Source organism: Cygnus olor, chromosome 19, assembly GCF_009769625.2.
Source record: "Cygnus olor isolate bCygOlo1 chromosome 19, bCygOlo1.pri.v2, whole genome shotgun sequence".
Classification (NCBI taxonomy): domain Eukaryota; kingdom Metazoa; phylum Chordata; class Aves; order Anseriformes; family Anatidae; genus Cygnus; species Cygnus olor.
Window position 1 is genome coordinate 2,206,225 of NC_049187.1, and position 26,632 is coordinate 2,232,856.

General features: G+C 49.3%; 1 protein-coding gene across 35 annotated transcripts in view; it reads left to right on the forward strand.

Annotated features, from left to right (window-relative positions):
• EHMT1 (euchromatic histone lysine methyltransferase 1) overlaps positions 1–26,632 on the forward strand; it is a 115,884-nt gene that overhangs the window by 68,099 nt on the left and 21,153 nt on the right. For 16 of the 35 annotated variants that reach the window (XM_040531912.1, XM_040531921.1, XM_040531907.1 and 13 more), the window contains 13 exons: positions 6,196–6,454; positions 7,796–7,932; positions 8,811–8,999; positions 9,640–9,720; positions 11,785–11,905; positions 13,565–13,696; positions 15,633–15,778; positions 18,429–18,572; positions 20,109–20,335; positions 21,085–21,249; positions 21,759–21,841; positions 23,093–23,199; positions 25,102–25,224. In XM_040531912.1, coding sequence (XP_040387846.1) covers positions 6,196–6,454; positions 7,796–7,932; positions 8,811–8,999; positions 9,640–9,720; positions 11,785–11,905; positions 13,565–13,696; positions 15,633–15,778; positions 18,429–18,572; positions 20,109–20,335; positions 21,085–21,249; positions 21,759–21,841; positions 23,093–23,199; positions 25,102–25,224 — 1,914 coding nt within the window. The remainder of the gene's footprint in view (positions 1–6,195; positions 6,455–7,795; positions 7,933–8,810; positions 9,000–9,639; positions 9,721–11,784; positions 11,906–13,564; positions 13,697–15,632; positions 15,779–18,428; positions 18,573–20,108; positions 20,336–21,084; positions 21,250–21,758; positions 21,842–23,092; positions 23,200–25,101; positions 25,225–26,632) is intronic. The other 19 variants (XM_040531932.1, XM_040531926.1, XM_040531911.1 and 16 more) reach the window with 7 other exon arrangements.

A 26,632-nucleotide genomic window follows, 5' to 3' on the forward strand; every position in this document is an offset into this window, starting at 1 on the left:
GGTCCTAACCGAGATGGTGTTGGGGTATTGTCTCCTTGAGAGATGGTTTAAAAAAAAAAAAAAAGAAAAAGAAGAGTAAAGGGGCACAGTGAAATAACGCTCTCCATCTGATTTGAAGAGCTGCTGTTGGCTCTTCTGGACCTGGAAAGAGCTCCCATGGAAGGTCCTCTCCTGGTGCTCAGGGCTGTGTGGACGTGCTGGAGGTGTGAGGTCCAGGCGTGTGAGCCTGGCCGTGGTCAAATGTCCCGTGCGGGGAATCTTTTAGGGGTGAAGAGGCCGCAGGCTACCGCTGGCGTAGGACTTGTTACTTAGATGGGATGCTGTGGGGAGCTAGAAAGTGAATTCGTGCAGTGCTTTCGCCTCGTATTCCGCTGGAAGTGCTGGTGCTGTGCCTGCACTGCTGGCTGGTGCTGGCTGCCCGCTGCTGCCCACGGCCCACGGCAATAACCGTCCCCTTCCCACGTCCCCAGCAGACCTATTTCTGTCGGCAGACCTGCTGTCGAAACCGCTCTGAGCTGCCCCGTGGTGTTCTGACCGACGGGTCTGTGTCCTCTGGCACAGCGGCGTCCACACCTCTGCACAGCACCTGTCCGTTGAAGTAATCATTAAATTAGGGGGAAAAAAAAAGCAGGTTTTGTGGCTTGGATTGCAAACAGCTACGCTGAACGCTGAAGCACGGCTCGCCTGGCAGCCCGAACCAGCGCGATGTTCAGCAGTGACCGCGCGCAGATCGGTGCCGTCGCGGTCAAGTCACAGCGGGGTCGCGCTTCCAGTGGGTGCGTGCTCAACCTGCAGGTGAAAGGGCGCTACGGGGTGGATCGGTCGTGCATTTTGTCTGATCGATGTTCTTGGTGCTCCACGGCGATGCTTAGGCAGCCGTCAGGATTCCCCAGCAGCGGCTGTAAGACTCCGTACTGAAAACTGCGACTCTGCAGCACCGGTGGAGGGAACGGAAAGCGGCGCTGCCACAGCTCTTCCAGGCGCTGTCATCTGCTTGTGAGACATTTTTTATAGCGGGCACCGGTGTTTCTTGCTTAAACATCGTCCCCGGGCTGTTAGAGCCCCTGGGACGCCGGTGCTTTGCGGAGTTCAAAAGCAGCGCGTGGGTGCGCGGCTCGTTCCCCTCCGCTGACGGATGCAGAGGCGCTCGCGCCCTGACAGCTGCCTCGCTGCCCGGTGGCAGCGGTGCTGGGTGTAGTCCTCCAGCTATTTGGCTTTGTCTGCAAGCTCGTGCCGTGCTGGAGATGAAAGCCCTGACGGGGGGGGAAATACGACAGCTCCCACGGGCACGCAGGGGCAGGCGCTGGGTGCCGAGCGCGAGCGGCAGCCTGGGGAGCGCGCCGGTGGCGTTGCAGCAGCACGAGGCTGTGCTCCCAGCCCAGCTCCTCCTCGGTCGCTGCTCGCTCGCTTCGGGAACGAAAGAGCTCCTAATTTGCGGGGCTGTGGGAAGAATGCCGCGTGCGGTCAGTCGAAGCGACACGGGCTTTAATTAGGAAGGTTTTGTTTGTTCTTGATTTTTTTTTTTTCTGCTTCTATGGAAGACAAAGCAGGATATTCCATCTTTGCCGTTTTTAGTAACTTCTCCCGACTGCTGGAGGGGATTTCTGCGCCAGTGATAGAAACGTGGTTGATCACATTACAATGTAGAAATCACTTGGATGTGATTTTCATCAACACACAAAATGATGTGTTCTTGTCCCAATTTAAGCAGATTTCTTGACCGTTTTTCTCACAGTGACGTCAAATATATTTGTGGTCCCTTTTTTTTTTTGTTTTGTTTCCAGACACAAACATCTCTGGAAACGTTGCCCTGAGCCCTGGGGTAGCTGCTGCTGTTTCTTGCCTATCCCTTGCAATGCCCAGCAAGAAATAGCGACTTCACAGCCTGTTGCACGGGATCGGCTGACGCCACGTGAGAAGCTGCAAGAAACACAGGCGGTAGCAACACTCCCAGTTTCTTTCCTTCTCGTTTTTGGTCCTTTCTTGCCCGTTGGTGGCATACACACGTGTGGTGCCTCCGACAGCGTGGGGACCATGGAGATCAAACTGTGGCCTGGGGCTGCCTGCCACTGTCCTCTGAGAGGTGATGGGAAGCTGAGAGCAGAACTCCGCTCACCCGTTAAAAAATTCAGTGTAATTGGGGAAAAATAAGAAAAACACCACAGCCTTATTGGGCAGGGATAACAGAGCAATGGAGTAAGTTTAGTGTCAGCAATCGTGTTTCTTGCCTGGAGTGCGGCTGTCTGCAGTGGAGCCCACGCGGGGGTTAGGTGAAGGCACCTCTGCTCTCGAGCGCTCGTTGGTTTAAGTGAAAGCAGCTGATCTTCATCCAGTTTCTGAGCATGGTGGTTTATTTTGCTAAAAATGCATCTGGAAGCGTGCGCGCCCGCGTTGGTGCTCTCGGCAGGTCAGGCGGTGCCCAGCAGCCCCTGGAAGCCAGGCATCGCTTTGCTGGCACGCTCGCTGCTGGTGCAGGCTGCAGGGCGGCCAGCCGGGCGTTTTCCACCCTTAGGCAGGGAGACACGAAGAGGAGGAGCCAGGATCTTCAGCAGTCGAAGCAGGAGCATGTTAGGATTTGTCCTGGCAAACTGGATGAGGAGATGCTGACTGCGATCAGCTCGGTGGGGCTTACTGAGGTGCTCTTTGCAGCCCCCGTGTTTGTACTCGGCTGGCGTTAGCCTCACTCTCACCTCCTCTGCCAGGCTGGGAAAAGGTAAGAGAAGCTCTAAGCCAAGAGGCAGGAGTTGGCTTGGGTGGCTGCTGGGCTGCAAGCAGTTTTACGGATCCCTGCTTGGTGCTCTGCCTCGTGCTAGGAGCAGGGAGGGTGGGGGGAACCCGTCCGTCCGTCCGTCGTGACAGTGGAAGAAAGCAGCACATGGCAGGAGCGCTAATTGCAATCAGCTGTGGCGGTGACCAAGTAGCTCGTGGGGCTGGAGCTGGGGCTTGCCAGCCCCGGGCTGGGCCAGCAGGAGCTGCTCTGCCTTGTCCCCCTGTTCTGCAGGGGAAACCTTCACCCGGGGGTTGCCTCCGACAGCCTTTCCCTAGCAGAAACCGTGTCGGAGCAGTTGCAGAAGTCCTCTGGTCGTGCTGGGGGCATGCAGGCAGACCTGTGAGCTTTGCCTTTCAGTGGATCGCTGTAATATTTTGCTTCTGTTTTGCTTTGAAGGGACTCTGCTGTGCCCCCAGTAGCCCAGCGTCCCCGCCCCCAGGCCCAGGGTCTGTCTTCTGCCTTCGCCTCTTTTATTTGCACCTTGCAGCTCTCCTCTGCTGCGAGGGGCCGGGGTGTAAATGCCAGTGAAGGACACAGAACAAGGAAGGGCCCGCTGAACCCGCTGTCCGCCAGCCTGATGTGGTTTTAAGGAAGAAGAGATTTCCCAGCAGAGCAGCGCTAGATTAGCAAAGCTTCTTTTCTGGGAGTGTTTAAATCTGGAGCAGACAGAGCAGAGCAGCGTTAAGGGCTTGGTGTAAGAGACCGGGAGGGACTGTACCTACAGGCTGGAGCTAGGGAACTGGCAGAATTCAGAGCCTTTAGAAACAGGGAAAGAATAAAGTTGAATCCGCTAAACACTCTTAATACTTGTGCTGGAAGGTGAAAATTTAATGAGAACAGCAAAGATACAGCTGTTCCATCTAGTGAAGAACGAAGAAAGATGGTGAGAAAGCTGAGTATGAACTGAGCATGAATGCATTCAAATCTTTGCTGACCTTTTGTATTACAATCCTTAGATCTAGGATCTGATTTGTATCTATATAAAACATGTATATAATGTGTGTTTTACTGCTGGCCTGCTCAGCTTCCTGTGCTGTCAGGCTTCCTGAGAGATCTGGTCACCTCCCTGCAGCAATTCTCGTTCTGTCGTGTTGCTGCATATGGCTCCAAGTAATGATGCAGATCTCACAAGGCTTAATTTGGTTTTTAGAACTGTTTTACCAGAATCGCCACGAAAAAGTCGCATTGAACAGTTGTCACGCAGCCCCGTTGAAGATGCGTAATTTATTTCCATATTCTAATTACAGGGAGAGAGAAAAACCCCAAGCTAATAACATGCTACTTTTTCATTTAAAACTTGCTTGTGTTCTGCCAAGCAGTCTGGTGTGGTTTGGATGTGAATTCTTAATGTTTGGGAGTAACAGCAGGCTTCTGAGACCAGCTGCAAGAACCTGCTCTTAAAGGACAAAGAGTGCGGCTCTTGTGTACGCTTCTTTAGCTGCAGGCAGCTCCGCATCAGATCTGCCTCTCCCAAGCTCATTTTTCTAATTTTAAGTTAAATACGGAAAGCAGTGGATGTTCCGGGGGACTTGGGAATTCTCAGAATAATCCTGTATCCAAGAGTTAACGTTAACCTTTCGATCTATAAACTTAGGGACTTTGAAGAGGTATAAATAGTATTGTTGAGACTATTATTGGCACGCTGTGCCCAGCACTCCTGACGTACTCGTTGTAAGGGGCAGAACAACTGGGAGCAGTCTCAGGAGTGATCCAATGTCCAGAAAATGATCCTACAGGCACTTAACTTGCTCATTCTTTTAAACTTACTGAAGAGAAAGTTTAGAAAAAATTTACATGATCATGGTCTATAAGTGTCTTCTTGGAGCGAGAGTTTCTGATGATACAGGGTTTTTAATTTAGTGGGAAAAGGGTAATGCATTTAATTATTTGACAGTGAGAGCAGTTAAGCATTGGGACAGCATATCAAAGGATATGGTGGGTTTGTCGTCTCTGAAATCATTAATCCAGGACTAGATGCCTTTCAAGAAAAGCCGTGGTAATTCAGCCAGAAGTTATGGGCTTGATGCAGGAATCATTGGAACTTTGATGGCCTCTTTATTCAGGCCCTTTTTGATGATCGTTACAGCTCTGCTGTCTGTGAGCAATCCCTTGCTCTCTGCCAGCAGTGCGCACGTGGCAGAGCCATGATTAGGAGCATCAGTCGCTTCCCCATTTGTTCACAAGGTCACGCGTTACTTGAAAGCAGTGTCTAGGAGTACCTATATGAACCTGGACTGTAAAAAGTGGTTTTATTGCTTGCTGCTTCTTTTCTTCCTTTTCTTTTGCGTGGCTTCCTCTTTCTGTTTTGGTATTTCGGCTGTTTCTTCAGAAGTCCCATAGGAGAAGCGTTTTCCTGCAGGAGGAGCAGCACTACAGCATTGCCATCGCAGTGCTTGTCATCTGCTAACCCTGCCCTTGGTTTTCTGGAGCACCTCCTCCAAACCTGCCTCCTGCTTGACACTTGCGTGGACAGACGTATGGAGGGACATGGATGCGGCTATAGGTCATCTGTTAAGTACAGAGGAGGACAAATGCAGTGTGAAATGGCAAAGGAGTGGCAGCGCTTACCCCTGGCTGCTGTTGGGTGCCCGGTGGACACGCAGCCGTGGCCATCCTGGCTGCTTTGTTTGAGTGTGAGCTCAGATCAGAGCGTGTGCAAGCTGCCCTGGGGCCTGGGAGCCTGCGGTGATGTGGGGTGTGGAAACAACTCCAGAAGCCTCTCGAGCCTTAGCCAGCTCGCCACAGGAGCTTATAACTTGCTCTGCGTTTTGTGTTGCAGCAGCCAGACTGGCCCTGCCCGAGCTGGCCTCCCTAATTCAGGGGAAGCTTGGGCAGGTCTTGGCTAGGGCAGTGCTGTGGATGGACGTGCGGTGTCAGGCCAGTCCTTCCTTGCCCGTGTTTCGCTCTGTGCTCGGCTAGCGGGTGTGAGCCCGTGGCTTTGCTGAGCCTTTAGTAGCGTGCCAGGTGGTGGCCAGGACGGGTCCCTTCCCGTGCTGCCCGCTCCTCCACATCATCCCTGCAAGGCTCAGATCCTGGTACCTGCAGGGGTGTGCCAGCCACGCTCCGGATGTGTTTCAGGGAATGGGCGTCTGTGTTGCATTTGTTCGTCTTCTCCAGAGCCAACCAAACGCCTGCGTAAACAGTGTCTGGTACTTGTCATCTGCGCTGTGCAGAGAGCTGCCGTCTCTGCGATGCAGTCCTTCACCTTCGCAGGGAACAGCCTTCACCAAGTGAAGGAGCAGCAGCCTGAGTGTGTTTTGCAGTCTTTAGGCAAAGTAACGTTGTTTGCTAGAGGAGGGGCCGAGTGCTTTTGCTTTGAGTGCATGGTCAAATGCAGGTGATTATGCTAGAAAGAAAGGAATTAAATTTGTCTTCCTAATTTCTTTTAATACAGAGGCTCAGTGTAACTTCATTTTGTTTTTCAGCATGCAAGTAAAGACCCCAAAGATGGGAGAGACAGCAGAGATCAAAAAGAATCAAAGGAGGAAGGCAGCAAAAATGTCCTGGAGTTTGGGAAGCCGTTGCCCTTGCCCTCTCTCCCGGGCCTTCACCAGTCACTACCTCAGAACCAGAGCTATGTGGCCACCACGAAGTCGCAGACGGGTAAAAAGGACAGAGTTAAAATCCCTGGCAGCACCCGCCTCCCAAACGTGTGTGTGAGTCCGAGTGCGTGGGCTGAGGCAGGTTAGCAAGGACTGACACCCCTGTTAGTCCTTCTCAGTGCTGAATATCCTTGAGGGTTTCCTTGCCTGCTGGCACCAGTAGGGCTGTAGCTGGGGGCCGTGTTTTAACAGGCGCCTTTCATCTGTCCACCTGTGTGCAGCTGGCCCTGGCACTGCATGATGCTTGTGTCCTCTGGACTCCATGTAGTCGCCCGTGGATGTTGCACACGCGGGGTTTATTCTTGCAGACCCCTGTTGAAGTGGTCTCGGAAGTGAAGCTCGCTCCCTGGGGAGCGCTGTGCTGTCCTTCCTGGGACCCGGTCACCAGGTGCAGGTCTGTGGAGGGATGGGGTGGAAGGCAGCGGTAGTTCTGATCAAGTGGCTGAGCCTTGGGTTGGTGGGCGAGCTCGCCAGGGTCCGGCACCTTGTGCTTCTGCTCCCCTTGGGGAGGTGGTCGGGCTGCGACAGGCACCGCCAGGCCAGGGATCGCTGCTGAAACCTCACTGCGATGCTCTGGAGCTGTTTCTGAGGGACTTTGTCAATGTGAGAGCTGCTCCCCGTGAGGTACAGTAGTGTAAATAACGTGCTTCGGCTTAGCGGAAAGTTTTTGAAAGGATTCTTCATAGCTTTTGGTGAAACTTCATCACAGTGAGAGATGAGGAAATGTTTGCAAGGAACAGCCTGTACGGCTGCCGGTGCTGGTGCCGGAGCTGGCTGGTTCCTGCTGTCTGCTGTTAAAAGAGCCGGTGCTAGGCGAGCTTCTGATGCGCATCCACCGAAGACAGCAGCAGGAGGAGAGGAGCGATGGCTGGCTTCATTAGAAAGCCAGGAGGGAGACTCAACAAATTAAGACCCGATCAAAGCAGTGAAAGGAATCAAACAAACTTCCGTGGCAGGTGTGAAATGAGGTTAAACGGCAAACAGCTCTTTATTTAAGATTCCTTTTCCCTCTGTGTTCTTTAGTTATTATTTCATCGCTTTTGTTGTAAGTCAGTATTATTAGCCTTGCAGTATCTATTTGAGCAAGTTGGATTCTATTCAGCCTCCTACGGCATCAGCAACACTGCCAAACGGAGGCTAATTTAAGGATTTGATGTTATGTGTGGTGATGTAGGGGCCAGAAGGAACACGGAGAGGATACTCAGAATTTGGGTGAGTTTGCAGCACTGGCAAAAAGCTCTTTGTGTGTTTGCACGTATGCGTGTGTCATCATTTAGTTGAATTGTAAACAAATTAGTTGGAGTGGGAAGCCTTTTTTCTCAGATCATGCCCTCAAATATGGTTTCCCACATTACAGCCTCCACTCTCTACCCCTTCTTTTCATTTCTGAACGAACTTTGGGTTTATTTTGCTTTTTTTGCAGCTGCTGCAGTATCTCGGAAGAAAAAACGGAGAATGGGAACCTATAGCCTGGTTCCCAAGAAAAAGACCAAAGTGTTAAAACAGAGAACAATGATTGAGATGTTTAAGAGCATAACTCATTCCTCTGCGGGTGCCAAGGTGAGGGGTGCGCTGAGCCTTCTGGGCACTTGTCCTGGCCCCTTGTCCTGGCACACCAACCCCATGGGTAGGTGTGGGAACATGCTGGCTCGCTGTCGCCAGCATCTTCTGTTCTGAGTCTGCATCTCTCTGGTGACAGCATCCTGCTCGCAGCAGCCTCGCTGCTTTGAAAATGGCTTTTTGAGGGTGGCTGTTCAGATACCAGCTCTTAAACATTTCCAGTGAATGTTTCCTTTCTGTCCTGTGAGTGCTGTGGAACTGGAGAGTTTTCAAGCCTACGCTGTGCGGTAACCTTTCTGTTTTGGAGTCCTCAAGGTTGCTGCCTAGCGTTGCTTGAGGCTGGAAGGCAAAACAAGCAGTTACTTAAAAACAGACCTTAGACTAGGATTCCCTCCTGATCAGCTTCTGCTTTTGCTGCAGTTTGGGCCCTGAAGTTTTGGTCTTTGAGCACTACGGTTTCATGGAGCGGGGTAAAAAATTCCTCACTCTGGTTTAACGTCCCTTTGCATTCCCTAGAAACCTTCGTTGCACCCTTGGTATTCCGCGGCGGAGCTGCCCTTCCATGTTTAAATGAGGCTGCGTGGGCTGGCCGAAAGCTTCTGACCAGCAGCCCTCCCCGTAACGCCTCGTGCAGCCACATGAGGCTAGAATGACTCCTCGTGGTGTCTCGTTCCCCAGATTGACAGGGTTAGGTGGCACATGGCAGGCGCTGGGGCTGGCTTTGCTGGCAGCGTTTAAGAGCTCTGGAGGGACATCAAGCCAGCTTTCCCCTGGCAGCTGTAAGCCTTCTAACACAGAGGCGGTCTGGGATGGGTTCAGCTGCTCTGTGCTATGAATTGATGTTGTCTTTGTGGCTCATGTGCTTGGACAACTTCCAGAGTGAAAAGGACCTAGGTGATGTCAGCCCTCATGTGAATGGGGAAAGCATAGATGTAGACTCTGAAGAGGAAGACTCTGATGAGTTAGAAGAGGAGGATGATCACGGAGCAGAACAGGCAGCTGCATTTCCTGCAGATGATAACAGGACCTCTAAAGACAGCGCGTCTGATGCAGACAATGCCAGAAAGGTATTCACATGCCCCGTGCAGGACTTAGAGCGGGACGGGACACTGCTTACACCCATGGGATAGGAGTGGCGTCAGTTGAGGCAATTTCTAGGATTTTTTAGTCTGCAAGGTGGCAGAAAGCTCAGCGGTGGAAGTGAGGCTTTTGATGACCACTTCCTGCTCCCTCTTTCCCCCGTGAGAGTCCCTCACCTACCCTCCTGTTTCAGCTTTGCTGTGTAATGCTCTGTGGTCTGGTGCATGTGCAGGACCCCCACGACGCTTAGTTATGTTACTCACCAAACCAGTAAGAGATGTCTTCCTACCCTTGCTTGTTACAGGCCGGTAAAGCACTAAAATTGGTTTAGTTAACTTCTCCCAAATCACGCTGCGTAGTGTAGGTATGAGGCTGTTTCTGGATAATCAGAGAAATATTTGGTTCGAAAACTTTCTTCTGGAGTTGGATGTTTTTTTTTTTTTGTTTTTTTTCTCTTGTACCATCCTGATGGGTGAACCATGATGTGCATTAACAGCCTTGGAGGTCTTGTCCTGGAGAGGAAACGGTGTTAGTGCACACATGGGCGGCAGGGTGATGGGGGGTGCTGTGCTCTGGGGGGCCTGACGTGACTGACTCTTTCTGTTCTTGGGCAAATGGTGGCTGCAGATGGATGATGGCGAGTCTGAGGAGGAGCAAGAGTCTGGAGAGTCTGTGGAGGAGGAGGAAGATGGAGATGAGTCTGACTTGGTAAGCCGGGCTGCTAAATGCATCTGAAAGCCTTTGTCCTGCTGATAATAATTTCCCCTTTGCAGTGCTGCCAGAAAGAGAGAGCAGCAGTGTAGTTTCAGGTCTCTTTGACAAAACTCACTCGCTGGAGCCACCCACACACACAGTATTGTTTTCCACAAGGTGCTTAACCATGATCTGTGATACAATTAATTGCTTTCTGATGCTAATTAATGGGCTTTTATTTGTTGTTTTCAACAAGGTGTTGACTGCTTTTAATCGTTTGAATGTTAGTAGAAATATTTAAGGGTGCTTACATTCTTTGGAGGCAGACTTGGCAAGTGGTGGGAGCCGGCAGTGTTTTCTTAACAAGCTGAAGCTCAGCCTGCATTTTCAGAGTCCAGGTGGAGTTCTTCACAAATCCGTTGGGCCAGCCACTGCCCAAATTCACGTCTATCTGACATGTCACCTCACTACCACATGAGCTGGCAGCCCTTACCGGGGAGGTGTACAAACAGCACACAGACAGACAGTGCTAAAGCAAGATTTTCACCAGCCGTTGGTGATTTTTACTTCTTGTTTTTCAGATGGCTGGTGAAGGTAACCTGATACTTTCTTGTTTTTGAAATTGCTGTTCACTGGTTGTCTGTCTCCCCACCCTCCCTTTTACTTTAAGAATTGTGCTCCCTTTTCGCAGCATCTCAAGTTGAGGAGCCAGCATTTAAGGCACCCCACTTCTTCAGTCACCTTGAGAAAATTATTGACTTCATTGTCTTGATGGTTTGGGCTGAAGGTAGAAGTAACTATACCAGATGAATTAGTGAAACTCTGAAGAATCTTGTTCCTTCTTCTCTGACGCTCCGAGAGCCAGAGAGGACTAGGCAGGAGGGACTGTGTGGCCTGTGCCTTTCACAGGGCAGCCAAGGCATGTTTGCAGTGCTGGCTCAAGCCAAGGGTTGAGCTTGCATTCAAGTCTGAACACCCGAGTCATATCTACACATCCTAGACTGTGGTTTTTGCTGTGCTCATATCTGGTGAGTCAGTCAGCAACCCAGACAGGGACTGGCTCAAACGCAAACCTCTCACCCACGAGCGGTGTGACGCAACCGCTGTAAGCCACGTGGCGAGGCAGAGGCGAGCCCGTGCTCGGGCACGGTTATCCTCAGGGCAGTGCAGACAGCGCCGCGGAGCTGCCCGGGAGCCAGCGCTCAGCACCACCTTTGCCCGGCTCTACTCACGGTGCAGCACCGGTTTCCTGTTGAAGTAGGCCATGAAGGTAGGGCCTGATCCAGCCTCCGTTGAAGGCAGCAGCGGCTTTTTTATAGGCTTCGGTGGGAGACGGTTAGCTCTCAGGAGCCGGCTGTTTCAGTCTGAACACGAATTTTATGGCTGGAGCTTGTAACACTGGGTTACAGGGTTGGGGTGCCCGGTTCCCTGTTCTGATGTTGACTTTGAAAACCCACCCCAGGCAACTGTATTTCGTGCATTTAAAACAAACATACAATAACCCCAAACCCTGTCTAGATTCATACATGCCTGAAGATTGCTGCATGATTAGGCTGTGCTGACGTGATACCCAGTACCTTGCTCAGGGAGGGGGCCCGTCTGCTGTTGTAGGGTTAAACTCCCCAAGGTCTGTCCCAACCCTGTTAAGCTGGCTCTTTTAGGTACAAGACAGGCTTTTTTTTTTTTTTTTTTCTAGCACAACCGTGGGGCAATGTGAACATTTTAGTTTGAAAAAAACTTCTCTGGGGAGAAGCTAAAAGTGTGCGTGTAACTGCATACTTACCCTGCTGCACAGAGGTGCTCAGCTACTCCTGTGATGAGTGTGGCGTAAGAGCCTACATGGAAGAGAAAGTGAAGCATGCACTATTGAAATGACAGGAAATACACCCACATGTGTGCCTGTGTTTCCTTTTCGGCGCTATAAAGGCATCTTTGCACCACTTGATTTCAAACCCCCAGTCCTTAAGGCCTTTTCACACAACTCAAGCTGTGTGGGGGCTCTTCCACATGGGTGCAAAGGACTGCTGGGATGCTGGTACCAACATGCCTGACATGCCCGTGGCCTCTCTGGTTATTCAGAGCTCGGAGTCCAGCATCAAGAAGAAGCTGCTGAAGAGGAAAGGAAAGACGGACAGCCCATGGCTGAAACCCACCCGCAAGAGGAGACGGAGGAATAAAAAGAAACAAGGCAGTGTACTAGGTAACTGATTGTGTTTTGTTCTTTAATTGCACAGAAAGTAGCCTTCCAGGTGGGGGTAAGGACCTGAGGCCCGTAAGGCAGGGGCTGTAGGCAGAGCTCTTTGATCCTTTTGAGGGTAGGCTGCATGGTGAACCAGGGTCTGAGCTTGTATCTTACTCACGCTCATGTGAGGCTCACGTCCACGCTTTTACAGCAGTTTAAATACAAGGCGACTTTATCCTTGGCATGCTGGAGAAATGTTTTTTTGTTCATGTGCTCCCCTTATTTCAGAACATCAAACAAAGACCGCATGGTTCATGGAAACTGTGACCTTGGGGGGCTTGGTTAGATGCAGAAGGAAAAGAAAGAGCCGTCCCAGAGTGATGCTCTGTTGCTTTTTGTGGATGTTTGTCTAGCTGAAGGCGGTGCGCAGGCTGTTGCTTATTCTGAAAGCACCACGCCGTGTAATTTAGCAACCTCTGGCCCATCTCATGGTGTGGATGTAGTGCAGGCGGCCATTCTGGTTTGACCTGGCACTCAGAAGATACCCAGCACTCCAGAGAAGTTTTCAGTGCCCTTTGTCTTCTGAAAACTGTGGGATGGGGAGAGTGGGGATGCAGGCTGGATCTGATTCTTCATCTTCAGGAAAAGTACCAAGACAGGTTTAAAAAAAATGTTCATTCTCTGAAGTGAAGTTGTGCCTTCAGCGTCTTTATTAAGGCTTCACACATCCATAGCCATCAAAGAGTTTATTCTGTGTTTGTTAATTCTTTGCAAACAGACCACTTTTTATCATCAGATTTGTTGGTGCCTCCTTTCTAAATGACCACGTTTCAGCCTCTGGGCTGTGCCTGGCATTTGTCACTCATCTGACTGTGCTCCTGTTCCTCCTGAGGCAAACCCCTTCTAAAAAGGAAGTGGGGGCCATTGATCCCTTTCACAGCAAATAGGTAATTCTTCATTTCAGATGCAGACTGCTTTTCCGTCCCTTAAATAAAGGTGGCAGCCAGTCTTTCAGGCTAACACAAGTCTCTTGGCCAAGCCTGGGTGGGAGAAGCAAACCAGGAGAGAGAGCTGAAGCCAAGGGAATGCGAAGAGATGACAATTCCCACGAAGGCCGCGAGGGATCCCCCACGCGATCCCTTTCCAGCAGCCACTTTGTTCGCCTAGAGCCAGGACTTGGCTTTTATGTTTTCCACTCCCGTGAAGCTGAATGTCACCTGTCTCGTCTTCCTCACCCTGCGCCTTGTCACCGGCTCGCTCTGCCTGGCCGGAGTGTACCTGGAGCCCTTGGCAGCAGGTTGGAGACAGGAGAATGCGCCGAGCCCTGGTTTCGTCCCTTCCTCGTGCCATTTAAGCTTCTGCTGCTGTTGCAGTACGGCAGCAGGCAGATGTGCCTTTCAGAGGCAGAACTTACTGGTCTCATTTCTTGTTTTCTTTGTTACCTACCTAAGTGGAAGTGGAAAATCTGTCGGATCAGACAGGGAAGGAGATAAGAGATGAGAGATCGATTGTGCCATATATGCCCAGATGTCACATTTTCATAATTCTATGTGCATCTGTGCTCCCAGCCCCTCTGAGGAGCCTGCAGCCAGCCTGCGTGGTTAAATATGGCCTTTCCACACGCACGCATTTTTTTATTTATTTTTTAGCTGTGTAAATATACGTGTTTTAATCTAGGTGCTGAAGCCTATAAATCATCTTTGGGAGGCAGAGAGGGGTCAGGCCAGGACAACAGCATGGAGTACATGGAGGTGTCTCTGGATTCCTTGGATCTCCGGGTGAAGGGAATTCTCTCCTCGCAGGCGGAAGGTGAGTGCGGGCTCCGACGCCGGCCATGGCCCATGTTGGTCTTTGTTCGCTGGCTCAGCCCGAGCAGCGAGCGGAGCCCCGGATGCCCCCTGGTGGCTGCCAGCACCCCGAGCCGAAAGGCGGCCTCGCCGGAGAGGCACCCGGCCGCTGGGCAAGGGTGTAAGGGTGTCCTCGCCCCGGGAGCCGGCTTGGGGTGGGAGCGGTGGAGTTGAGTGGCTTGAGAACCCTGCTGAGGAGGGAGGCGTCAGTCTGTCTGTCCCCCTCTCCTGTCCTTGGGCAATGCATATTTAGCCTCTCCCCAAATCCCCTCATTTAGGTGCCCGCCGTATCCCCTCGTTCAGCCCCGGGACCGTGGGGAGGGGACCGGCCTTGGTGGCTGGGGAGCAAAGCAGGGGAGCGGTGGCTGGGGGTGTCTGGATGCTCGGCCCCGGGTCGAGCAGCCGCTGTTCCCAGTGCTGAACCTGGGCTCCAGCACGTCCTCGCTGGCCTCGATCTGTCTGCCCGTCCCCTGCTGCTCTTTTGCTTTCAAAGGTTGTCTGGCTCTTTTGATAGAGGCACGTCAAAGAATGGGTGGGAGTGTTTACCACCAAGGGAGGGTCAGGATGGACAAGGGATGCTTTCACCGGAGCCTCTGGATGTCAAAAAGATCATGAAAGTGACAGCTTGGAAGGCGAGGAATGAGCTTTGTGATTTGTGGTCATAGAAAAAGCTCTTGAACGTTTAATATCTGGGCAGGATTTTACATGAAAACTACAAGGCCTTTCCTTCTGCTTACATGTCTTGAAATATCCCCTCTCAGGGCTTGGTCGTGCAACTTGTCAGCCAAAGGAAACTCCTTACAAGATGAAAGGAGTTTCTGCTCAGCTGATAGGGCCGCAGCCACGGGCAGGAACAGGGGGGAGCGCTGCTTTTGCCAGGACAGCTACAGAGGAATCTCCCTCAGGAGTGGTGTTAGTTTCTGAAATTGTGCAGCAAAATAACTGTCCTTTGAAGAATAAATAGCAGCACGCTTCCTTCTGACTGGGACTCAAACCCATAGCAGGCTTGGGTAGAGGAACCTTGGGACACTTCAGGGTGAACCGCAGGTAAATATTTGAGGGTTTAAAACCTTGCAAGAGATGTTACAACTATGCAGGATTAAAGTAGGTGTGCAGGACAAAAAGTAAGCCCTGTGTCATTAGATCAGTGTTTTGCAGTCGCAGGTAACCAAGTCACTGAGCTGAATTCAGAGGGGCCACAAGAACATTCACACTGTGTCCCCATACCCGGCCCTGTGTCCCCTTCACAGCCTTTATCCACCTTTGTAGAGGCTTGGAAATGTTAAAAATCTGAAAGAAAGAAATGAGGAGAAAGCAAGAACATCTGACCATTTTGCTGTTTTCTTTTCTCGGGCTTGTTCTCTTTCCAAAAAAAATAATTTTTGGTTGGCTGAGACCAAATAGTCCCAGGAATTGTGTTTTCCCGTCTGTGTAATAAGCTCCTGCAAATAGAAGTTTGTGCTTTCCTGATCTTCCCTATTTATCACTCCACTAACTATACAAATTTCCAACTCCAGGTGGTTTCCTACAAATTTTCTGGTGCCAGAGCACAGCGTTGTGGAGTAGGTGTGGAGGAGAGACAGACTGATAAAAATCTGTACCTCGTCGTTGCTTTACGTGTTGGGGTTTTCTCAGAATAAGCTGTTCTTAACTTACTGTCCTGAATTCAGCACTGTCATCTGTAGCGTGGCTGGACTTGGAAAAGTACGGTGTGCTTCTGCAAACTCCATCTGGTGTAAGAAGGGGTCTGTTCTACAGGGTTTAGATGATGCCTTCAAAGCGTTTCAGGGTGTGGAGTGGGAAGATGCTACAGGACATGGGTGGTATTGATAAGACGGCTGCATCCTTTCTCCTGGAAGGTGACTTCAGAGTTCGTTTACTGGTCTTCTGTACCCTAGGTCTTTCCAACGGCCCTGAAGCAATGGAAGTGGATGGTCTCCAGGAAGTCCCCCTCTGTAGCTGTCGAATGGAAACCCCCAAAAGCAGAGAGATCACCACGCTAGCCAACAACCAGTGCATGGCCACAGAGAGCGTGGATAACGAGGTAGGAGCCTGTCTTTCAGCTTCTCGCAGAGTTTTCTGCTGAGGACAGAGACAGAAAGAAAACAAAGCCGTGCCAGGAGCATGCGTCAGGGTCACGCAGAGGCTCCGCAGCCTGCTAGATTGGGAGCCTGCTGGTGTGCCGGAATGGCAGGGCAAACATCTCACTCCAACACTCTGCATTTATCACACATTTGGGGTAAAGCCACTCGAAAGGGAGCAGGTGCAGTCTGCAGGGCTAACTGGAGAGGTGCTGGGTGGATCTCCTGCTTGTCCTGGCCTGTGTAGCTGGAGCGAGTTGATGTAACAGACACACCTCAGGCCAAGTGGGCTAAAATACATCAGCATGCATCAAAGTGAGAGAATCCAATCAGGGGAAGCTTGGAGCTGGTTTCCCTTGACTACGAAGGAGCTGATGCAAACCTTTCCGTGGCCAGCTCTTGAGTTTCTGGAACTTGGCATGCTGTCCACCAGCTCAGTCTCCCCTGGCCCTCCTCTTTCCTCCTCCCCCCAAGAGGCTTCTGTTACAAAGCTTCCTATGTCCTGGAAGCCCCGCGCAGCCTCCAGGTCTGGCTGGCTGGAAACGGTTGCACCTGATGCCTCTCTGTCATCACAGCTGGGCTGGTTGGGCTCTGGTGGTTCCAGGAGGCTTGGAAGTAAGTGGCAGAAGTGACTCCCTCCCACTGTCTGAAAAGTAAGACTGCGGGACGGAAACAAACCCAGTAGATGCTCCTTTTTCCGGGAGGCACTTGGGTTTCTTGGAAGTTTCAGCTGAACTGCAGCCATGCTGCAGTGCTCTGACACTTACTGGTAGTAGAACAAGGAGTCAGAGTACTCCTGGTTCTCCTCGAGGATCCCAGGATGGAGGGAGGAAGGGGTAATCAAATTTACAGCCCAGCTCTACTACTGTTAGTATGTGCTAGTACCTGTAGAGAAAGGAATTTCAATAGCATGACAAAGTTGATTAGGATTAAGGAGAGAATGCCCTGGAGATTTATGGGAGAGAGGGGGGCTCCAGCGTTTCTAAATAAACACAAAGTATACAGAAGAGTTTCTATGGTTGTTTGACAGTTCTTTCCCCAGATAAATCAGAGAAAGGAATAACAAAGGCCATGCTTTATGTAAGATTCTTTTTCATAATGGGATAAGTGACTCATAGATGTTGTAAGGATATTATATGTATGAATAGTGGGTTCTTAAGACTGTCGTGTCCTTGGATAATGTTATAAATAGTTATGAGCAGCGTTCTGCACTCTCTAATGGCTGGAAAATAGCAATTAATCATTTTGTACTTTTTAGACTTTTCTAACAAATAATATAGTGTGACACAATAACGCAGGGACTTCCTTGCAGAGACAGTGCAGCTTTTCCCGTCTTAATCAAGTTTCCTCCCCTCTTAAGTAAAAATCAATGGAACAGTGCTGTCCTGCGGCCCCTGGGGTCTGTGTGTTAGCAGTGGTCGCTCTGCCAAGGTGTCACAACCACAGGTAGACATTGCAGCTGCAAGCTGGGTAAGCTGGCTGAGATGCTAAGGGGGAAACATGAGCTCAGGTTAAAACCTGTTCTTTTTTTCTGTAGGGATGTTGATTGTAGGAGAAGTGTAGTTTAAAAAAAAGGAGAAGTCTAGTTTTGCTGAGAAAAAGCAGCAAATCAATCCTCAGGTAGACAGTCTGTTAGTGATGAGCACGCACTGTGTTCCTTACCGACCCGTCTGGTCATGGTGGCAGTACACAATAAACCGTGCCCAGATTTCGGTAGGGATGTTTCCTTGTAAGAGCCTTGCATGTTTATATTTCTAGTTCTGAAATGTCTTCTGCCAAACATCTGGGGTAAGCAAGGTTATTATTAGAGGAAGTTAGAGAACCCAAACCCTGTCACATCATGCTGGCAGGTGGTAACTAGGATGTGAAAATGTCATAGACGTGTGCACCGGGGTAGCAGAAGGGAGGAAGCACCGGTCCTTCTGACACAGCAGAGTGAGTAACTCCGGTGGGAAAAGCGCCAGCTATGGAGCCTGCTGTCATTAACAGAACAAGGTGTGGTATAAGAGAAGACAGCTTGTAAGCCCAGAGTTGTACGTTGGTAAAATATTTTGGAAAACATGCTCGAAATCTGACTTTAGCTGAGCTCTCATGAAAGCCTGGCTGTTCATCCCTGTGGTCTGGGCAGGGGCCAGTGCTGGAACCAGTACAGACGATAACTTAGCTGGCAACGAAGAGCAATTATTTTTCCCTTTATCTTCCTGTGACTTATACTTTTGAACAGTAACAAGATTTAGTGCGTATGGTCTTGTTCTCTTGGTCACCGACACCCGCTCTTCCTGGCAAAACAAGAGCGTGTGTTGTGTGAGTCAGGCCCCTGGGACTGCCCCTTCTGTGGCTGCTTGGCTGGTGCGTATTTCCAGTTACGATTTTTCTTGCAAGGAACGAACGACTCTGGTCCACATGCATGTTAGTTAGTAAATGATGCATTTCTTCCTGTGAGAGCAGCTTTCACAGCTTCCTGCTGCACTGCTAATGCTATCTGGCACACATCTGAATTACTGTGAAAAAGCCAGGGCTCATCAAGGCAGTGTGCAAAATCTTCCTCCGCACAAGCACAGAGAGTGTTTTGGTCTCCAGTAATTTCATTTCCTTTAATTTCTCCTGTTCCAGCTGGGCCGATGCACAAACAGTGTGGTTAAGTATGAACTGATGCGCCCGTCTAACAAAGTCCAGCTTTTGGTGCTGTGTGAGGACCATAGAGGGAGGATGGTGAAACACCAGTGTTGCCCTGGCTGTGGATACTTTTGCACTGCAGTAAGTCCGTGCTCTCAATCTAGGGAACGGGGTACGTGTCGCAGTAGCTGGAAGAGCTGAAGGTGGAGATGTACCTAAAGGGGTTTACTGACTTCCTGGCATAAGCTCCACCTCGTTCCACAGCACGTCAGATGGTGTTTTCAACAGCAACGTGTGTGAGGGTAGCTGCAATTGTCACCTTTAACTTCCTGGAGACCCCGAGGGGTGTTACCGAAGGGGTGGAAGTCTCTCGCCTTAGGAATTTTTTGGAAGAAGGGTTCTTTCTTCCTCTGTACACTCAATCACATCAAAAACGGTATTGGCCTGGTTTGTAAATGAGTCTGCGTACACAAGAAGTGGTTCTGTCCCCCAGCCCCCTCATGAAGGCTTAGGTGGAGAACCTGAGTGATGGTACCTGAACAAGGCAGTGTTTGAGATCTCCAGCTGCTTCTGCCACCTCTGCCACTGAGGCTTTTAATAGCATTGGTCCAGTCCTTTAAGATGTCAGTGTCCTATTTCCCTGTTGGTAAAACACCAGTTGGGGGCATCCTGGGGTGATGGGGCAGCGTAATTGTCTGATGTTAGAGTTCTTTAAGATAACTCAATGAAAGATGCTACAGTAGTCTCAACATTATAGGAAGTGTAATAAATGGAGCCATCCTGAGTTTTCATGCTGAGTCAAAGATCATTTAAAAGATAAAATCCTCAAAACCCTCAAAGACATTTTGCAAAGCTGAAATAAAGTTAATTAGATTTCTTGGGAGGACCAGGAATTCAGGAGAAGAGTGGGCTTCGGCTAACCTTTCCTTAAATGCTCTTGCATCTCTGAGTGACATGTCATAGTTCATAAAGGAGAACCTGGGAGTGTTTGTCTGGGTTATCAGTCACTAGTAACACAGCACGGTAGGGCTTTAGGTAGCAGTAATAAGATAGAGCGATGAATTCTGGGGTACCATCAGTTCAGCTCGGAGGACTTCGCTGGAAGGAGAAAATAATTTTAGGAAAGGTTGCTCACATCTGTTGAATGAGCAGTCAGCCACGTTATTGGGGTTAAACAGCATAAAACCAGGGCTGGTCCAAGCAGAGAAGTCGCATGCTTTGGGTTTCATTGGGATTAACAGCTGGTTTAATTATGTTAATGTAGTTCCTTGAAAGGTTCGTGTGCAGGTTTGTTAGGTAGTTTTAACGCTGGCTCAGCACACAGGTTTGAAGTTTTCTTTTCCAGTTTTGGGGGCATCCTTACAGTACACTGGCACTTCTAGAAACGTAAGCAAGAACTTACAAGTGTTAGAGGAAAGAGCTGGAAAATGGGACTTTCTGGTTCTGTTTGCCAAGTGCAATTAAAAACTTGCTTTGCAGTTCCTAACCAAGTGAGTTTTTTCCCATTACCTTGGTTTTGTTCTCTTCTAAAGTGGCAGTGCTTGCTTACTGTACTGGAAGCGCAAGGGACAAGAGTGGTGATGAATGAAGTATTTAAGAGCTCTGCGGATGAAGCATGTAGAAGGGGTAAGGCATGTAGTGACCAAGGTGTGAATATCTCCTCTGTGGTTTTTTTAGGGCACTTTCATGGAGTGTCAGCCTGAGAGCAGCATCTCCCACCGTTTCCACAAGAGCTGTGCCTCCCAGGTCAACGACACGAGCTACTGCCCACACTGCGGGGAGGAGGCCTCCAAGGCAAAGGAGGTGACAATAGCAAAAGCAGACACGACCTCAACAGTGTCGCTGACCTACGAGCAGCAGAAACCAGCAGCTGTGGAGGGAAGGGCTGACACCACGACAGGGAGGTGAGCTTGGGAGCATGTGGCAACCTCAACCCTTGTGCCAGACCATGCTTTGCATCTGAATGCTTGTGCTCCTCCTGGCAGAGCAAAGCATTTTCTGGTCCTGCTCTGATAAGCCAAGCTCCAATACAGGAATTTACGAGCGTATTCTGTGCTCTTCACTGTGCCAGAGAGGAGCCCAGCAACCACAGGGTGAGCTGGGGCAGAGGCTGTGAAGATAGAAAGGGTTTAGGAGTTAATACGATTCCTTCCTCTTATTGTTAGCAAAGAAATAATAGTGAAATGAGTTGATGTTGCCAGGTTTGGTGAATGAGAGGGAAATTCATATGGTGTATCTAGCCTCAGCTGCTGACTTACAGCAATGGAGCCAGGTATGAAGAATCAAAAATCAAACCAGAACCAAATACGAACGGAGCCATCCCTGTGAAGAGCAGTGCTCTGAGTTCCCACGTGTTCTGATCTTGTTCCGATGGCTTTCGTGGCTTGCGGGAGCAGGGCAGTGCACTCAGCCTCGTGTTCTTCTGTTTGTTATTGCACAGAGTACATCAAAATGTAATCATAGGGCAATGAAACTACTTTTCAGGGCAAGTTCTTACCAAAAAGGCTGTAAGATATATTGGTTTGTGTTTCAATTTTGCTTACACTATCTGTCGATTTAGAATCCATTCCCTTCCCTTCTTTGGCATAAGATACACGTAATGTTGTATATTTTTAATGGTTGTGCTTTGGCTGTCTCTTGTTTTTCTCTTCAGTGGCACTGGAACACGATTGTCAGAGGAAGACAAGCCAGAAAGTTCGGCTGCTGAGGGGTTTGACTTAGCTGGGTCTTCAGTTTTTCCAAAGCCTACTACTAGCCTGACCCAGGGACCAGTTAAAGAAACTCTGGAAAGTGCCCTGATTGCCCTGGACTCAGAAAAGTAAGAAAAAGGCCTCTGTGTCTTCCAGTTCCCAGCGGAGTTGCTTAATGTAGAGAATACTGAGATTTAGCTTCTCTGGATTTTGATGCCACTAATACCTTGCACGTTGTTATTCACTCCAATCAATTGTTAGTCCCAACAGACCACTGATTCAAGAGAGCAGCTATAGCTCTAAATGTCGTAGTGATTTGTCTGGAAGATTTAGTTTTTCATTGGCCCTCTAACTTCAGCTGTCACTACCAGGAGTTCCCATTTACAGTAGTAAGATCCAGGATTTTTGATTAGCATCATGAAAATAGGTATGGCCGTTGTTACAACAAGGCTGGCTATGGTTGGAGCTGAAAGTTTGAATATCTCCTCCTTCTGGAGTGTTTATATTCTTGGTTATTCCTGGCACTCGAGCTGTACTCTAGGGACAGACTTTGTCATGCCCATGGTGTGGGTTGGGGTAAAATGCTGGGTATGTTCTTCAGTGAGTACTAATTCTGCCTCTCTCCCCACTCCTGCAGACCCAAGAAGTTACGGTTCCATCCAAAGCAGTTATACTTCTCTGCAAGGCAAGGAGAGCTGCAGAAAGTCCTGCTTATGTTGGGTAGGTGGCTCTTTCCCAGGATATTGCGTGTCTGGCAGTACTCCCAGCTCCTGCCAGGCAGTTGCCAGAGTCCAGTTCCCAGCATGGCAGCACGTCATATTCCCCACTGCCCCTTGTGAGTGGTGTTGGAGGAGAAAGCCACTTTTGCAAGTAATGTGTCATCAGAAATGGCTGTGAAAATGTGGACTTGCTCCCAGCTTGCTTCTGCATTTGGACATGGTTTTATCCAGAGAAGTTGTTTCTGCCCCCATATGACCTGTGTGTGATTTTTCCAGTCCAGCAGAACTTTGCCTCTCCGTGCAGTGGGATAACTGTTTATTTGCATCCAGGGGAAAGGTAAAAAGATGGGAGTGTGTTTAAATTAAGACCAATCAGCAAGAGAGCAGAAAGGAAGAGACCTTCAATACATGGGGCTTTGCTCTGGGGGTGCATAACTGTGTCACCAGCTGACTTAGATCTGGCTGGGGTTGTTTTTACCAACAAATATTCCAGAGGAATCTGCCCCTGTGAAGACACAGTGTTTCACTTGGGATCATTTCCTTTCCACTCCAGTACTTTGCAGTACATTTTTGGATGCTCTCTGTTCTTTTGCATTATCAGACTCTTCTTTTTTCTCCTAGCAAGGGTTAGCTTCATTGTTCGTGTCTTCAATAGCACCAAAACGTTATTCATTGATATTTAACTATGGCCTCATCATATGCAACATGTTATCATGCCCAGACATCTTTGTCTGGCTGTCATCATCATCTGTCAGTCTTTGCACAGCTGTGAGAATCTCTGGCCAGATCCTGAGCTCGTGTTCGTTGGAGGAGCTCCATCCACTTTGCAGCCTGTGCTTACAGGGATGCAAAGAGGATCGCTAATAGCAAGTGCTGTTAGTAGTGGTCCTGAGACAAAAAAGCGGGGTAGTACTGACTCTGTTGTTTACAACAGCAGCATTTTTTTTTCCTTTTTATCCTGGTGTGGTTCTGATGGTATTTGTTGCAGTGAGAGATGGGGAATTGTGAATCTGAGGGAGATGGCCTGTGTAGAAATTGGAGTGCCTTAAGGGTATTATATTCCATGGTGTTTCTGAAGCGCCTGGTTTGAGGGCTGTTGCATATCGAATGTCCATGGGACTACCCCGAGAGCTTTCTGGCTTGCGTGCGTAGTGAGACATGAGAAGGGCTGAGAATGGGCTGGGGACGCTCTTGTTACACTTTTCTCTAATCTCTGAATTGTGGTTGAAAGCATCTCTGCTCTGTTTTTCAGTGGATGGAATTGACCCTAATTTTAAAATGGAGCATCAGAGTAAGAGAACCCCTCTCCATGCTGCCGCTGAGTCTGGCCACGTGGACATCTGCCATATGCTGATTCAGGTCTGTCTCCACTTATGTTTTTCTGTACAAGCAATTTTCAGTAGTTTTTGGTCTCCTGCCCCACACAGCTAAAGCACGCTTGAAAATCAGCAGTGAAAAACCTCCTAATTTTCAGGGTTTGCTGCAGGAGGAGTGGCGGAGAGTAGTGTGAACACTCAGATGACACGACTGAAGCTGACTTTCTAGGCTGTTCTCCAGATAAGCTTTGCTGTCTGGGCAGTGAGCACGTGAAGCTTTGATGTAGGGCACCGTGGAGCAGGTGGGAGCCCGTGTGCCTGAGCACACCCAGCAGCGTAGTGCGCTGCCAGATGTGCCAGCACAGGCTGACCACTGGCAGTCTGTGGGAGAGCTGCGAGCTGCTGCCAAGTTTCTCTCTGTAAGGATGGTGGGTAGGCTCTAGAGCCTGCGAGCTAGCAGACCCTGTCTTCCCTTCTGTCAAAAACTGAGAAACTGCAGCAGGGTTTTGCTTTGCAGTGCAAATGTCAAGTATGTGAAAAGAAGAGGAGGAAAGATGCAAGTTTCACCTGTTGCCTGAGATTTAGGCTGTGATGAATTTGAGTGAGGGAAGATGGTGGAAGACATAGCAGTTCAGTGAGAGTAACCCTGTAATATGATGTGAAGAAAACAGAAGCCTTTAAAGAGCTATAGCTTTCATTTTTAGTACTGGCATACATCGTCCTGAGCGACTGGTTGTGTTTTGGTTACCCTTTGTGACTAGTAAACCTTAAAAAGCTTTTGAGAAAATGTCAATGCCACGTCTTTGAAAACGAGCCCGCTGAGATGTTGCGTCTCAGCATGCACAGTGCTGTTTGAAGGTGCAGCTTCACTCGAGTTACTGCAAGTGAAGACAACAGAATGACTCATAGGAGTAAAAGGAGCAAAATTTGCAAGATATTACAAACAATTCGAATCAAGTATCAGAAGGGCTGGTTTGTTTCCAGGATCCTTCACATTTTTGTCTGTTCCCTGATGTCTGGCTATTGCAGTAGTGCAGTGTTTGGCTGGGACTGTCCCCAGCGTGTTAAACTTAAAATACCTCTTCTCTGGTCTGAGTCGCTCTCACTATTTAAAAGTAAGCAAAACAAATACATTCAGTGGGAAGCACCTAGAAGTAATGGGGCCATCTTGTGCCAGGTGAAGCTGAGTCAGCAGGATGCTGCTGTAAGCAGCTCTTAGCTTCGTGCATATATGCATGCGTGATCTGCCAAGAGTTGTGCTGTTTCCCAAATTTTCTTTTGGTTTTAAGTATTGGGTGGATTACTGAGCTAAACCGAAGAGTTAAAACAGGCAAGATGCATGGGACGGTAGAGTTCTGGAAAAGAAGATGATTTTGGTCCAAGGCACTGTGTGTTGGACTTAATGAATTCTTAGAGACATCTGTAGAAATGTTACCGTTGACTTCAACAGAAACAGCCAGTCTCCAGGATTTTTGACATCTCCCACCTCTGTTGCAATCAGCAAGTTGTTCCTACTGCTTAGGGTGTTGGGAAGCACTGTCTGCCTGTTCATCGTGTCTGGAGAAAATGATAGAACAGGGAAAACAAAGCTTCTGGAAAAAGAAGAGTGCTGATTTTTTCAGAATTGTTACCCAGGCTATCCAAGAAGCATCAGGACAAAAAGCATTAGTGACAAGAGTTGTTTAACAGCAGCTGTTCGCTTCCTTATGCCCTGGTTGGTGGCTGTAGAAGGCAGGAGAGGGAGGGCAAGCAGTGTGTGCTGCTTTCCGAAACAGGTGAAGTTTGACTGCTTTCTTTCCTGTTTTTTTTTTTTTTTTCCTTCCCTCAAGCTTAATATGGCCAAATTTCAGGAACAACTTGCTACTAAATCTCTACTCCCACATCCTTCCTCTGCTAACTAGTAATGATTACAGTTGTCCTTGTATTTGCCTTGGCTTCTTAACAGGCTGGTGCGAATATAGACACCTGCTCTGAAGACCAGAGAACCCCACTGATGGAAGCAGCGGAAAACAACCACCTGGAAACTGTGAAATACCTTATCAAGGCTGGAGCGCTAGTAGATCCTAAGGTAGCAATTTATTCCTTATCCTTTTCTCCCGAAGAAGCCTCTGCCCGTTATTTCTTTCATGAGGGGTTTTAAGACTTGGGTGGAAGTGCCCAGGAAGAGGGGAAATGGACTTGTTTGCCTGGGGCTCAAAGGCTTGGAAAGGCTCTGGTTGGTGGTGGTGTTATTTTAATGATGCAGTGTCATGGCTCTGTGCACGTGGGGAAACGCTGTTGTTACTACATCACTTCATGTCACCAAATGTGGGGGTATTTGGTTAGATACGAGACCACTGAGTATTACTGTCAGAAGCCCACTGCAGTGCATTTGAAGTTTGATTTCAGAGTTTCCTTCTCTCCAGGCAATTAATAATGAGATTTTGGGGGTGACATTTTAAAATGGGTTGGTAATTAGGTGCTTGCAAAGCCAGCAAAAATGACAGAGGAAGCTTTGATTTCCAAAGGCCTGATGTGTGCTTTCTCGCAGTCACGCTGCAGTGGCAAAATTGGACCCCGTCTTTAAACTCTCTACCCCTTAATTTCAACAAATACAATAAAATGCAGCTGTCTGTTCATCTTTAGCATGCTCTGGTTGCTTTGCAATCTTGGAAAATATACAGATCGTTTATCAAACCCTTAAATCAGATTCTGCTTGGAGCACGGGAACCCTCCCCATGTGAACTTCTTATTGTTACAGCCTGCAGCCGTTGGCTCGCTCCTGTCCTGCTGCTGGGGAGTACGGCAGGGCTGGGGTGCTCTTTTCGTGAAGGAGCTAGCTAGGCTGGGAGGATTGTACAAGATAAGAACGGCAGTCCGTCATGAGCCTTTAAACGGCTCCTTGGGAGGCTGGTTCTGAGCTGGGAACGGGGAAAGGGCAGGGGAGGCTCATGCGGGTTCATGGTGGCCGCTGTCCCGAGCACCTTGCAGCAGTCTAAATGTCTCTCACCTGATTTATTCATGTCAGAGAGGAAAGAGGTTTCCTGCTCCTAAAGGTAAAGGGAAGGAAAACATCCTGAGCTTGCAAAAGCAAATTAGAAGCCTGAGATCATGTCTGAAGTCTAGACTAGTTTATTATGTTAATTAGTTTCTTGCACTAAATTAAGTCATCTTCTGAAAGTGGCAACGTTGCAGTTGGAAATCAGCTCCAGCCATTTCACTGCAGAATCAAGAAGTAGCTGGTGAGGGGGTGCCCCAGCGTGCCCGGCCTGCAGGGCGAGGGGTGGGGGCTTCTCAGACCCCGGGTTGAAGCTGCTGATCCTGGTAACGGAAGGTACCAGCCCCGCTCCAAAACTGCAGAAAATCTATATTAGAACATGCTGGCTCTCTGTAGAGAGCTTCTCCGTGGAGAAGCTGCACTTGGCTCATACTGATTTAAGGGGAAGGCCGTGGCGTTATTCAGATGTGTCAGGCTTTTAGGGGAGAGTGCAAACCCC